This window comes from Natrix helvetica (genome assembly GCF_964273705.1).
Source record: "Natrix helvetica genome assembly, chromosome: 2".
NCBI lineage: Eukaryota > Metazoa > Chordata > Lepidosauria > Squamata > Natricidae > Natrix > Natrix helvetica.
In genome coordinates, this window is record NC_138552.1 from 286,064,601 (window position 1) to 286,078,365 (window position 13,765).

Genomic DNA, 13,765 nt, shown 5'->3' on the forward strand with positions numbered 1-13,765 from the left:
TCCACGATGCTCCAGCTGCTCGGCGGAGCATCGTGCAGGCACTGTACGGACCATGCGCATGCGCAGAAGCGCCAAAGGCTTTAAAGGACAGGTAAGGAGCTCGGGCGGGCAGGTGGGCCCTCCGGAGCACCATACCGGAACGGTACCCGGTGCTCCAGGCATGCTCCGGTACACCCGTACCGGGGCGTACCGCCTGCAACCCACCACTGTTGTGGTTGTAAGTTGAGGACTATCTATAAGAAGCTGCTTTATCCCAGATAAGAGTAAGATAAACTCCCCAGGATGAAGATTTTCCCATGCTTCCCTTGTTAGGATCCCTCATCATAGAATAGCCTTGGAAGTCTTCTAATTCAGGGGTCCCCAACCCACGAACTGTGGACTGGCATTGGGCCACGGCATGCTAGGAACCAGGCCACACAAACAAGCGAAGCTCTACCTGTGGGATGCAGGCAGAACACGAAATCACGCCCCCCCTCTGGTCCGCAGAAAAGCCTCTCTCCACGGAACCGGGCCCTGGTGCCCCAAAAGTTGGGGGCCGTTGTTCTAGTTCAACCCCTGCCCAATGCAACCCCCCTGTCCATTCTCTGACATCAAGAGAGTCATGGAACAAACACTCTTGAAGAGAATTGGTCTCAATTTTCAGTGTTTAGAGCTATCATACATACCAATGCCAATGGCTGAAATTGTATAAGAACGATCATTTGGGTTAGGTCAGGGGTCGGCAACCTTACACACTCAAAGAGCCACAAAGGTCCTAACCGGAAGCCCCCCTTTCAATTCTAGAGGGTCCGGTTCCCCCACCCTTAGAGTCTCCTAGTGTGGTGTCCTTTTACCTTTACCTGTCCTAACCGAAAGCCCTATCAATTGTGGAGCCGGCTGGTGACAGGGAGCCGCAGCAAAGGGCTGAAAGAGCCACATGCGGCTCCAGAGCTGCAAGTTGCCGACTCTTGATTTAGGTGGGTTTCGGCAATTTTCTTAACTGGCCATTGTGGGAAGTAGACGTCTGAAGTAGAACAACCAGTCCCAGCCTGTGTGAAAGACACCAATTGAGGGAAGAGCCAGTAATGCACGCATGAGCGTGCATGTGGAATACCTACAGAGTTCCCAGGAAATAAGCTAAAGCAGTGCCCCCCCCCCCCCAAATCTTTCAGGTTTTGCAGACCGGTGGCGGGGGTGCCTGGAGAGGGAGAAGGTTCTGGGTGAGCGGCAGGCAAACAAACGCAGCTTCATTTATGTGAGCAGTAGGCCTGCCACTTGTGCAAATGGAGCTGTGCACACGCACGTGCACACTTGCTGCTTGCACAAGTGGAGCTGCATACATGCGCCCTCCCAGGCGGCTTCCGTGACCCAGTTCGGAACAGGCCGCAGCCTGGTAAGCCCTGAGGTAAAATAACAGTTCGTGCCAAATCTAATCCGTACGTCTGGCTCCCTCCAGAATCCCTTAGAAGTTCCATGTTTGCCTGTTTGTTTCCCTGTGGTTCCTAAAAATAATCTCGCATTGTGTGATCCTGATGACATATTTCCAGTGTCCTGGATTTTCCTCATCAGGAACAGAGGCTGCAGGGGCTGCGCATTTCCCCTCAGCAGGTTGCCTGCAAACAACAGATGCATTTGTTACCAGGGCAACAAGGATGTGGCGATCGGCGCGCCATGCACATCCTGCGTGTCTGTGATGTGGGACTGGGTGTGTTTGGCTCGATGAGCAGTTAAGAGTCTGCAATCTTTCTGAATTGCTTCAAGAAAAATGAAGGGAGAAGACACAGGTAGTCCTCGACCACAATTGAGCCCAAAATCTCCGTTGCTAAATGAGACATTTGTTAAGTGAGTTGTGCCCCGTTTTCTTGCTACAGTGGTTGGTTGAATCCCTGCAGTTGTTAAGTTAATCACAGGGTTGTTAAGTGAACCTGGCTTCCCCATTGACTTCCTGTCAGAAAATAACAAAAGGAGACCACCTGCAGTGGTCATAAATGTGACTCAGGATTTTGATCATGTTACCATGGGGATGTCGCAATGGTCGTAAGTGTGAAAAGCAGTCTTAAGTCATTTTTTGGAGTGCTGTTGTAACTTTGAATGATCCCTAAATGAACTGTTGTCATTAAGTGAAAGACCTACTTTTTGCCAATTGTGGCAAAAGGGTCATAAAATGGGGCACGACTCACTTAACAACCGCTTTGCTTAGCAATGGAAATTTTGAGCTTACCTACCCGTACGTGTGCAGACCCATGCACACATCTTCCCCTCCTTATGCAATAAAATACATCCTTCCCACTGCTTTTAACAGGACCTAGCAGAGTATAAAAATCAATATACTTTCTCTTCCAGAAATATTCCTAATTTTACAACTTAATTTAATTGGCAATGACCTTGCTTTTTCTGATATTTTCTCCCCCTTCCTTCCTGTACTTTAGGGTTGGCACCCGAGAAGTCCATAATAAATTGGAGAAGAACAGGTATGTACCTTTTTAAAATTCCAAAACAATCATCTTTCCACATATACTGGAGAAAGTTTTGAGTTTTCCAAGAAGTTATTTTCCAGTTGTTTTTCTGAGCATACAAAGGTTCTTGAGAATATTGGTTGTAGTTTGTGAATGTGCCTAAAAAAGAAACTGTTTGGTTAAGGCACCATGCCAAACCGTGGTTTGCACTAACTTTGGTTTGCATTTGGTCAGTACACAAACCAAACAATGAAGCTGCTCGTTTGCTTTTTCATATCTCCAATTTTGTTCAAAGCTGTAGGTTTTGCTGAATAGAATAGAATAGAATTCTTTATTGTCACTTTGAATGTACACTAATCGGCATACATTAAAATGAAATTACATTGCATACAGCTCGCAAAAGGTCTCCCCCTCTAATATAAACATGACAATATAAACAAACAAACAAAAAATACAAAATTATGCATGTGCCCACATATCTTATATGACATGGAGAAATAACACATGTTATGTGCAAACTATAAATTAGATGCCCTCTTCAAACAGTTTTGGGGCTTTTCTTTTTTTCTTTTTTGCATTTTGATTTGGCTTGATTTGTCAATAGTTCCATCAAGCGGGTTTTACGCTCAACTAATGTGCAAAGCCACTTCCAAGCATGATTTTCTGCTTTCCAAGCTGATGATTGCTACCAATGAGTTTACATAACCTGGTAACGAAAATATCTGCAGAAAAACAGCCAAATTTAGAGAAAGTTAAGAATCTTACAGTTTAACCTTTTGTGAATATACTCTATGAGAATTCCTGTATTGGATTGCAGCTGTGCTGAGCAGTTTTTTCTTCTATGTCTTTTACTCTTTTTCATTTTGATACCTTCTCATTCCGTATCTTGTCAGAGTTTCTGGCAGAAAAATCAAATCCAGAAAGCACACACAGATAACTGATTCAGCTGGATTCATTAGCATAATAACAGATGAATAATTGTGCAATACCAATAGTAGATTCTTTCAACGTGGTAGAAGTTACAAGCAGAACACAAGCAGGGGAGAACAGTTAGTTTCATTTCAAAGTTCAGAGCAGACAGAATAGTTTCAGTGTCGATTCTCAGCACAGACTCAGATCTGTTTAAGCTCCCATTGGCTGACATAGTTGCTATGCTTCTTCATTGGCTGACCTTGTAACTATTTCTCTCCCAGTCATGAATATTCTAACATTACTTTTGATTTGTTGGTCAGTTGCAATGCTCCACCTCAACTTGTCTTCCCCCAAACCTACATTTTGTCCCCTGCCTGTCATTTTTTTTTTCTTGCTCTGATTTGCCTCTTCCTGAGAGCATCCCTGCATGTCCAAAACATCTGCTAACATTTTAAGAATCTCAACTGAGTAATTTATAAGATGAGTTCAGTGGACCTGAGCTAAATGACTACAGGTTGGGTAGGCCGCAAAATATTTTGCATCCGCCCAGAATTGCTTCAAAACGAGATGGATGGCAAATAAATTTAATAAATAAGTAAATTCTTTGTATGTTAGGCAATGGAGGAGATGCGAGTTATTGGGAGCTTCTGTTGACTTTGTACTCTTGTAAGGCAGTGCAAAAGTTCAAGTGTAAAGGTGTGTGTGTGTTACTTCTTTGGGTGTGGGGACTTTTATTTGTTCTGCTACCACACCTCCACTGGCTTCATTCAGATGCCTCTGAGTGAAACAGTTGTGTAAGTTAGCTTCAACAATCCTGACCATTGCAACAACAACCTAAATCATTGGGTCTGGATTTAGTCACCTTACGAAGCATCTGGTGCCTCCTACAAGCAACATTTAAAAAAAAAAAGAAATTGCATGAGATCAACATCATTGAGACTATTCGGTTTTGCACAAGAATTTCATGCAAGTTAACTATATTCATTCGAAATATTGTAAAATTAAAAAAATGTTTTTTTAAAAAAATAATTTCAAACGTTCACCGAGATCATTGATATTTCACAAGCTTGGCCGCTTGAAGATGCGTGGACTTCAACTCCCAGAATCCCCTAGCCAGCATTAATCCCCCAGCTAGGGAATTCTGGGAGTTGAAGTGCACACACATCTCTTCAAGTGGCAAAAGGTTTGAGAAACAAACACTGCATTAAGGGAACTGAGGGGCTGTGTTGTTAACCCTACTTTAAGCCTCATGCCCAATGGTTTCCTCATTTCATGCCCATCGGCACGTCACCTTGATCAGGGCTGTCCAAATTTGGGAACTTTAAGACTTGTGGACTTCAACTCCCAGAATTCCCCAGCTGGGGAATTCTGGGAGTTGAAGTCCACAAGTCTTAAAGTTCCCAAATTTGGACAGCCCTGATCTTGATCAAAGTCGAGATCAAGTTTGTTCTGCAGGCTGAATTAAATTTGGGGTTTTGTTTCTATATAGACGTGCCCACTTGAAAGAATGTTTTGAGACCCTCAAGAGAAACATCCCCAATGTCGACGACAAGAAAACCTCAAACCTCAGCGTCCTAAGGAGTGCCTTGAGATATATCCAGGTAGGGCCTACAACATGGATTGTTTTGGGGGGTTTTTTGGACTCTGGTTTGAGGTGTGAGAAACACTATTGTAAGCACCGGGTGTTGGTCTTGTCCAGACTGATGTGTTGGACTTCTTTTCCCAGAATCCCCTTGACCTAGAATGAGGGAAGCTGAAGTTGTGCCGATTGGGTGAAAACCAGCTAAATGTTGACCCCTTCCTCCCTTTTGAAAAATTGAAATGGCTTATGTAGCAAAGGATAATTGAAATTAACATTATGTCATCTGCTAGGAGAGATGTTCCCACTGTCTTTTCTATTTCCTGGTAGGTGGAAAGTTCAGGACAAGCAGACAAAGATTTCTTGTTGTGTTATGTCCTATGTATAATGTTGTTGTTAGTTGCAAAATTGTGTCCGGCCGATTTTGGGAATAGACTGGCAGCTGTGGTTTTTGACAACGGATCAGGAGCTGTGGTTTGGAGTGAGTGCGATGGCCTAGAGGTGGACCTCACAATCACAGGAGGCTGTGAATTCGATCCTAGGTAGCGGCAGATATTTTTCTCTCTGGACACGCTGAGAATATATCCGCCTCACAAAACTCCCCATTGGCGATAGGAAGGGCATCTGGCCATTAAAAAAAACCACTCCGCTAGCTCCATTTCAGTTGCCCAGATTCCTCCCTGCAAGGGATTGTGGAGCTGTGGTTTGTCCCATTTAGATAAATGGTTTAAGTTTCTTGAACTGGAATCTAGTGTGGTGCCTGAAGCCAGTTGTGAATCTAGTGCAGCTGGATTCTATTGCATGCCAACAGGTCATTGCCGTCTTCTGTGTATTGACATTAGTTGGCTGAACTGAACAACTCTTGCGTAATTGGATGTGTTGATGAGCCACTCCATTAGAGGAACAGCCTTTGTTTGAAAACTGATGACAAAGTTTTTAAACTTGGGTTGTTGTTTTTTTAACTGCTTGTGGTAGCTGAAGGGATCCTTCATCTGGGCTCACTGGCATGCAGGGAAAGAGGATTTAGAAAGCAAACGTGGCATTTGTGGTGGAAGGAGAAATATATATTTTCAGTAGAAAGCCCAGCTTGTGCCAAATGACCTTATGTATTGATTTGCTGACAGCTTGCATATGATTCTCATGGCTTGCATATGCCAGAAGCTGGCGTGAAGCTATTCCTTGGAAAAGCATGCAAATATTTTTCTCATAGTGGCAGCCGCCAAAGTTTTACTCACGTTGGTTACTGAAAGCATGATTTTCACTGAAGAGGAAATCATAAAACGTACGAAGCAATGGCATCTCTTTTACTTAGCGTTGGTCTCCGCAAGGAACAATCCCAAAAGGATGGGAGTACAGAGACAAGAGACTAGCAGATGAATAGGGCAAAGCGGCTTTCGTGCAATCTCGGCTAACCTGTGGAACTCTCTGCCACATGATAGTTGTGTTTGCATAATGTAACTGACTCAGGATGCTGTTGTTCCAGGTTAAGTTAAGCCCTCACCTCTGTGAGCTGGCAGTTGATAAGCAGGAAGCTTAACTATTGCAAAACCTGTGTATGTGTTTGTGTGTTAAGTAACATGTTTGACTTTTATCACACTGTGTACTGTACCCTCAAATATCCAGCACACGTAACTCATGTTTACCAGTCAATAAAAATAAAAATCCTAATTGAGAACACGTGGCACTCAATTCCACCACAATTGAGCCCAAAATTTCTCTTGCTGAGTGAGAGATTTTTTCAATGAGTTTTGCCCCATTTTACAAGCTTTCTTGCTGCAGTTGTTGAGTGAATCACTGCAGTTGTTAAGTTAGTAACAGGATTGTTCAGTGAATCTGGCTTCCACATTGGCTTTGCTAGTCAGAAGGTCGCAAAAGGGGATCGCATTACCCTAGGACACTGCAACTGTCATAAGTATGAGTCATTTGCCAAGCATCTGAATTTTGATCACGTGACCATGGGTTGCTGCAACGGTCTTGAGTGTGAAAAGCAGTTGTAAGTCACTTCTTCCCAGTGCCTTTGTAACTTCAAACAGTCACTAAATGAACTGTTGTAAGTTGAGGACCACCTGTATACACTTCGTGTAGCTTGGTCTGGATGGGAGAGGCTGCAAATGCAGTTAAATGAGAGCTGTCCCGGTTTTCTGTGCCCTTTTACCAAAGTTTGGGAATAAGGTAGGGAATTTTTAAAAGTTTTAAACACTGCTTTTATGGCCCATTTTTGACATTCATCACTGTTTCCAGCTTCTGAAAGAAAATCAGAATGTCTGCAAGGCAATAGTACTCAAAAAAGGCAACATGGCAATTTCGGCCCCTCTTTTTGCACAATGGGTGTTTACATCGATGCTCAGAGACAGATTCTTGCTTTGCATTTGGTATATGGGAAATTCTTCAATCTCGTACAGAATAACAGAGTTGGAAGGGACCTTGGATGTCTTCTAGTCCAAACTCCTGCTCAGGCAGGAAGCCCTATACCATTTCAGACGAATGGTTGTCCAATCTCCTCTTAAAAATTTCCAGTGTTGGAGAATTCACAAGTTCTGGAGGCGCTGATTAATTGCTCTAACTGTCAGGAAATTTCTCCTTAGTTCTAAGTTGCTTCTCTTCTTGATTAGTTTCCACCCATTGCTTCTTGTCCTGCCCTCAAGTGCTTTGGAGAATAGCTTTGCTCCCTCTTATTTGTGGCAACCCCTGAGATATTGGAAGACTGCTATCATGTCTCCCCTAGTCCTTCTTTTCCTTAGACTAGACATACCCAGTTCCTGCAACCGTTCCTCATATGTTTTAGTCTCCAGTCCCCTAATCATCTTTGTTGCTCTTCTCTGCACTCTTTCTAGAGTCTCCACATCTTTTTTATATCGTGGCAACCGAAACTAGATGCAGTATTCCAAGTGTGGCCTTACCAAGGCATTATAAAGTGGTATTAACACTTCACGTGATCTTGATTCTATCCCTCTGTTTATGTAGCCTTGAAATGTATTGGCTTTTTTTGGCATCTTCAAAGGACTAAGCAAGAGTCCATATGTGCATTTTTTAAAAAAGAAAGTTAATAACAGGTGATGCTACTCTGGTGCTTTGCATTTTAGACCGGAACAGAAGAGAGATGATTTTTTTCCAGCTAACTAAAAAGAAAGAAAGAAAGAAAGAAAACAGCTGGAGGGGAAAAAAACCCCTATCCCAAATCTATAACATGAATGGGTTTATCTGTTGAGCTATACGGTAATACTTTTTAACACTCCCCTTGTATACTGTATTGTCAGCCATTTTGCTGCAGTGGTTAAGGCATCAGGCTAGAAACTGGGGAGTCATGAGTTCTAGTTCTATCTTAGGCACAAAGCCAGCTGGATGACCTGGGGCCAGTCATTTTCTCTCAGCCCTAGGGACGATGCAATGGCAAGCCACTTCTGAAAAATCTTGCCCCCCAAAACTGCAGTCACCGAAAATCAGATATGATTTAAAGGAACAAAAAATATCCTGTACATATTTATTGGGGGATAAACCCATCCAGAAAAGAGCTGACTCCTTGAATGTTTAACCAGAACACCATGAAAAATGCTGGTTGGCTTATCTGCGGGTAGCACATTTTTCATATTTTGGCTAAACAGTCAAGAGTCGGCTTACCTGTACATGAGCTTATATGTAAGTATATACAGTATTAACCAATTCTGACCCAGCTTATTGAGCTCAGCTAATAAGTAAGCTTAATCCAGCTGCTGCCTGGGCAATGCCTTTGTCGGGATTGGTTCAAATGTTTACGATTTATTTCCATTTATGTAGCTGCCTCTTTTGGACAAAACAACTCTAAGGGATGAACAGTATAGAACAGACAGCAATCTAAATAGGTTTTTCCTCAACTGAAGCAACTTTATGATGGGTGAACTTCAACTCCCAGAATTCCCCAGCCAGTTTGTGCTCTGGGAGCTCAGCTCTGGAATTCTGGGAATTGAAGTCCACCCATCCTAAAATTGTCTCCGATGAGCAACATTGATCTAAATTAAAGCACATTGATCTAAATTAAAACACAATATAATCCAAAGGCACAGCCGCCAAACCTCAACATGTAATCACAAAGGATTGCTAAAGAATGTGCAAGTTGCCAAATGCTCTCTAGTGTTTAGCATGAGGCAAGTTGTTACTTATTATTACTTCTTTTTAATAATTTATTTAATTAGATGCCTTCCTAGCTCAAACAATGCAGCTATGGGTTGTGTGCAACACACCCAAGAACAAAAAGGCCTACACAAAATAAACAATACCAACTAAAAATCACAAACTGAGCAATACCAACTGAAAACTGGGACAGGAGAGACAGAGTTTTAAAATAAGGTAGATGTTGATTTGTGTGTGGTGTTATTTTTTTACTATTCCCTATTTTTTAACATTTTTAGGGTGGTGATGATAGTAGTGACACCTTACTTAACCAACAGCCTTGGAGAAAAACACTAAAAACTCTTTTTGGGGGCATTTTGAGTGCTCCCTGTTGTAGAGATACAGATAATCCTTGATTTAACCACAGTGTAGTGGCAGTCTGAAGTTATGATAGCACTGAAAAAAGTGACATGACCATTTTTCATACGACTGTTGTAGCATCCCCACAGGATCAAAATTCAGACAGTTGGCAACCGACTCATATTTATGACGGTTGCAGTCTCCCGTGGTCATTTAATTGCCTTTTTGTGATCATCTGACTAAGGAAAGTCAATGGGGAAGCTGAATTGGCTTTAACAACTATGTGACTAATTTAACAACTGCAGTGATTCCCTAGGCAAGAAAGGTCGTAAAATGGGGCAAAGCTCCTTGGCAAACATCTCACTTAGTAACAAAAATGTGGAGCTCAGTTGTGGTTTTAAGTTGAGGACTACCTGTTCTTAGATTTGAAGTTGGGGTTTCTTTCTTTCTCCCTGTCCCATTTCCTGTCCTGTTTGAAATGAAATGCCCATCAAAGCTTAGAAATTGCTCAATAGTAATAACTGTGAGAGGGATCTTGGAGTCCTAGGGGACAACCATTTAAATATGAGCCAGCAGTTTGCAGCAGCTGCCAAAAAAGCCAACACAGATCTAGGCTGCATAAACAGAGGGATAGAACCAAGATCACGTGAGTGTTAATACCACTTTATAATGCCTTGGTAAGGCCACACTTTGAATACTGCATTCAGTTTGGGTCACCACGATGTAGAAAAGATGTGGAGACTCTAGAAAGAGTGCAGAGAAGAGCAACAAAGAGGATTAGGGAACTGGAGGCTAAAACATATGAAGAACGGTTGCAGGAACTGGGTATGTCTAGTTTAATAGAAAGAAGGACTAGGGAAGACATGATAGCAGTGTTCCAATATCTCAGGGGTTGCCACAAAGAAGAGGGAGTCAAACTATTCTCCAAGGCATCTGAGGGTAGAACAAGAAGCAATGGGTGGAAACTAATCAAGGAGAGAAACAACTTAGAACTGAGGAGAAACGTCCTGATAGTTAGAACAATTAATCAGTGGAACAGCTTGCCTCCAGAAGTTGTGAATGCCAAAACACTAGAAGTCTTTAAGAAGATGTTGGATAGCCATTTGTCTGAAATGGTATAGGGTTTCCTGCCTAGGCAGGGGGTTGGACTAGAAGACCTCCAAGGTCCCTTCCAACTCTGCTATTGTATTGTATTGTATTGTAAATAGAGAAAAAACTTATAGGATACAAGGAAAAGATTTGGCATTCCTGATTTTGGGATGCCTCTGGATAGGCCGTAACTTGTAAATGGATCCGGATGTGTACTGTGATTGTATTCACAAGATACACCTAATGCAGTGCTTCACTCAACCAATTTTCACTCTTTGTAAAGAATGTTGAGCATTAAAATAAGCCGGTGGGTTTTTGTGATCTACTAGATCATAAATGCACAAAGAACCCTCACTGAGATTAATACTCAAGAAATTTAACATGTTGAGCAAACACAGTAGCTACAGTGCAGTAATTTATGCTAAGCCTGGTGTGCAAACACAGTTCCTTAGCATAACTTTATATCCAGGGAGTAGCTGGCATACGTTTTGTAGCCCGGGCGTAGCTGGCCTTGTGTAAAGGAACATCTGCACAGTATAGGGCAGTGATGGTGAACCTCTTTTGGCTCATGTGCCACAAGTGGGGGGAGTGCGGGGGGGGTCGTGTGCGGGCGTGCCGCACCCATAATGCAACGTGTGATCCCCCAGTGCGCATGCGCGCACAACGCCCCCCCATTTTTACATGCTTTTCCCCTCTCCCCAGGCTCCAGAGGAGCCTGGGGAGGGCGAAAAGATTCTCCCCGCCCCCCCGGAGGCCCCCCAGAGGCTTCAGGGACCGAACGCTAAAAACCACCCTCCTAGCAAACCGGAAGTGACTTCCGGGTTGCTCGGAGGGTCATTTTAAGTGCTCCAAAGGCATCAGGGAAGCCTCCGGACGGTCCCTGAAGCCTTCGGAACGCTTAAAACCACCCTCAGAGCAACCCGGAAGTCCGGTTTGCTCGGAGGGTGGTTTTAAGCGTTCCGAAGGCTTCAGGGAAGCCTCCGGACGGTCCCTGAAGCTTCCGGGGGGCGGGGGAGGCTCTTTTTGCCCTCCCCAGGCTTCTATAAAGCCTCTAGAGCCTGGGGAAGGCGAAAAATAGCTTTTAAAAAGGTGAACTCAGCTGGCCAGCGCGCGCCTCGCGTGCCCTGAGAAATGGCTCTGCGTGCCACTTGTGGCACACGTGCCATAGGTTCGCCATCACTGGTATAGGGACTACTAGACTCTGCTAAATCCAGATGAGAAATTACACAGAATATTGTGGAGAATAAGTGGGTTAAGGTACTGTGGGATTTCCTGATCCAGGCAAGTATTAACCAATTAACCAGAACGTTGTAGTAGCAGACAAGGATGAGAAGACAGCAGTGGTGGATAGATGTTGCGATACCAAGAGGCAGCAACATTTAGATTCTAGAAGAAAAAATAGTAAAAGATAACAGGGCCTGAAAGAGGAACTTGTTAGTTGCGAAGTCATGTCCGACCCATTGCGACCCCATAGACAACATTCCTCCAGGCCTTCCTGTCCTCTACCATCCTCTGGAGTCTATTTAAGCTCATACCTACTACTTCAGTGACTGCATCCAGCCACCTCATTCCCTGTTGTCCCCTTCTTCTTTTGTCCTCAATCGTTCCCAGCGTTCGGCTCTTATCCAGGGAGTCTTTCCTTCTCATTAGGTGGCCAAAGCATTTGAGTTTCCTCTTCAGGATCTGGCCTTCTAAAGAGCAGTCAGGGTAGATCTCCTCTAAGACTGACAGGTTTGATCGCCTTGCAGTCCAAGGGACTCGCAGGAGTCTTCTCCAGCACCATAGTTTGCCTTTCGGTATTTGTCCATGGGGTTTTCATGGCAAAGATACTGGAGTGGGTTGCCATTTCCTTCTCCAGTGGATCACGTTTTGTTAGAGCTCTCTGCTATGACCTGTCTTGGGTGTCCCTGCATGGCATAGCTCATAGCTTCATTGAGCTATGCAAGCCCCCTCGCCACTACAAGGCAGTAGTCCATGAAAGGGGAAAAGAGGAACTAGAGATACAGAAAATAAAATGTGATTCCGATATGGATAGGAAGACTCAGGATTGTGGCTCCTAAACTGGGAAAGGGGCTCCAACAGATCCCAGGAGTGACATTAGAGCTCTCTGTCCAGAAAAGTGCATTGCTAGGAACAGATAAGATCCTGTATAACAGGGGTCCCCAGTATCGATCCGTGGCCTGTTAGAAACCAGGCTGCACAGCTGGAAGGGAAGGGCAAGTGGGCGAAACTGCACATGCGTTGGATTTGCACAAGTTTCTTTCTTTCTCCCCCCCCCCCAAAAAAAAAAACCCATGGAAAAATGATCTTCCATGGAACTGGTTCCTGGTGGCACAAAGATTGGGGGACTGCTGCTGTACACAATCCTTAAATTCTCAGGTCTCTGATAGAAGACCCCCGAGATTGAGGAAGACCAAGATCCCCCACAGGGATAAAAAGGGAATTGTTTTTAAATTATGAATATCCTGATTTGGGGCAGAGAGAAGAAACTCTCTCCACCTGCATTTCTCCCATTGCTTTAATCAGAAAAGAGTTGGAAGAGACCTTGGAGGTCTTTTAATCCAGGGGTCTCCAACCTTGTCAACTTTAAGACTCTCCCAGAATTCTGGGAATTGAAATCCACAAGTCTTAAAGTTGCCTCGAGGAATTCTGGGAGTTGAAGTCCACAATTCTTAAAGTTGCCTCGAGGAATTCTGGGAGTTGAAGTCCACAAGTCTTAAAGTTGCCTCGAGGAATTCTGGGAGTTGAAGTCCACAAGTCTTAAAGTTGCCCTGAGGAATTCTGGGAGTTGAAGTCCACAAGTCTTAAAGTTGGCAGGGTTCGAGACTCCTGTTCTAATCTATCCCCCTGCTCAAGTAGGATGTACCATTTCAAACAAGTGACAGTGACTGTCCATTCTTTTATTAAAAACCTCCAGTGATGGAGCGCCCACAATTTCTGAAGGCAAGGTGTTCCACTGGTTAGTTGATTTCACTGTTAGGAAGTTTCTCCTTAATTGCTTCTCTCTTTGCTTAGTTTCCATCCATTGTTTCTTGTCCTGCCTTCTGGCGCTTTGGAAAATAAGCTGTCCTCTTCTTCTTTGTGGCAGCCCCTCAAATACTGGGATACTGCTATCATGTCACCCTTAGTCCTTCTTTTTCCTAGACTGGCCATACCCGATTTCCTGCAATCGTTCTTCATATGTTTTTGTCTACAAGCCTTTAATTATCTGAGCTGCTCTTCTTTGTACTTTTCAACAACTTTTTTGTAATGCTTTTTGTTAGCAGTTAAATTGTATTAAAAGTAAGAGGCAATTGAATACAGA

General features: G+C 43.7%; 1 protein-coding gene across 1 annotated transcript in view; it reads left to right on the forward strand.

Moving 5' to 3' along the window:
* MNT (MAX network transcriptional repressor) overlaps window positions 1–13,765 on the forward strand; it is a 93,095-nt gene that overhangs the window by 47,711 nt on the left and 31,619 nt on the right. The window contains exons 3-4 of the mRNA XM_081944356.1: window positions 2,409–2,450; window positions 4,837–4,948. Of these exons, the coding sequence (XP_081800482.1) occupies window positions 2,409–2,450; window positions 4,837–4,948 (154 nt within the window). The remainder of the gene's footprint in view (window positions 1–2,408; window positions 2,451–4,836; window positions 4,949–13,765) is intronic.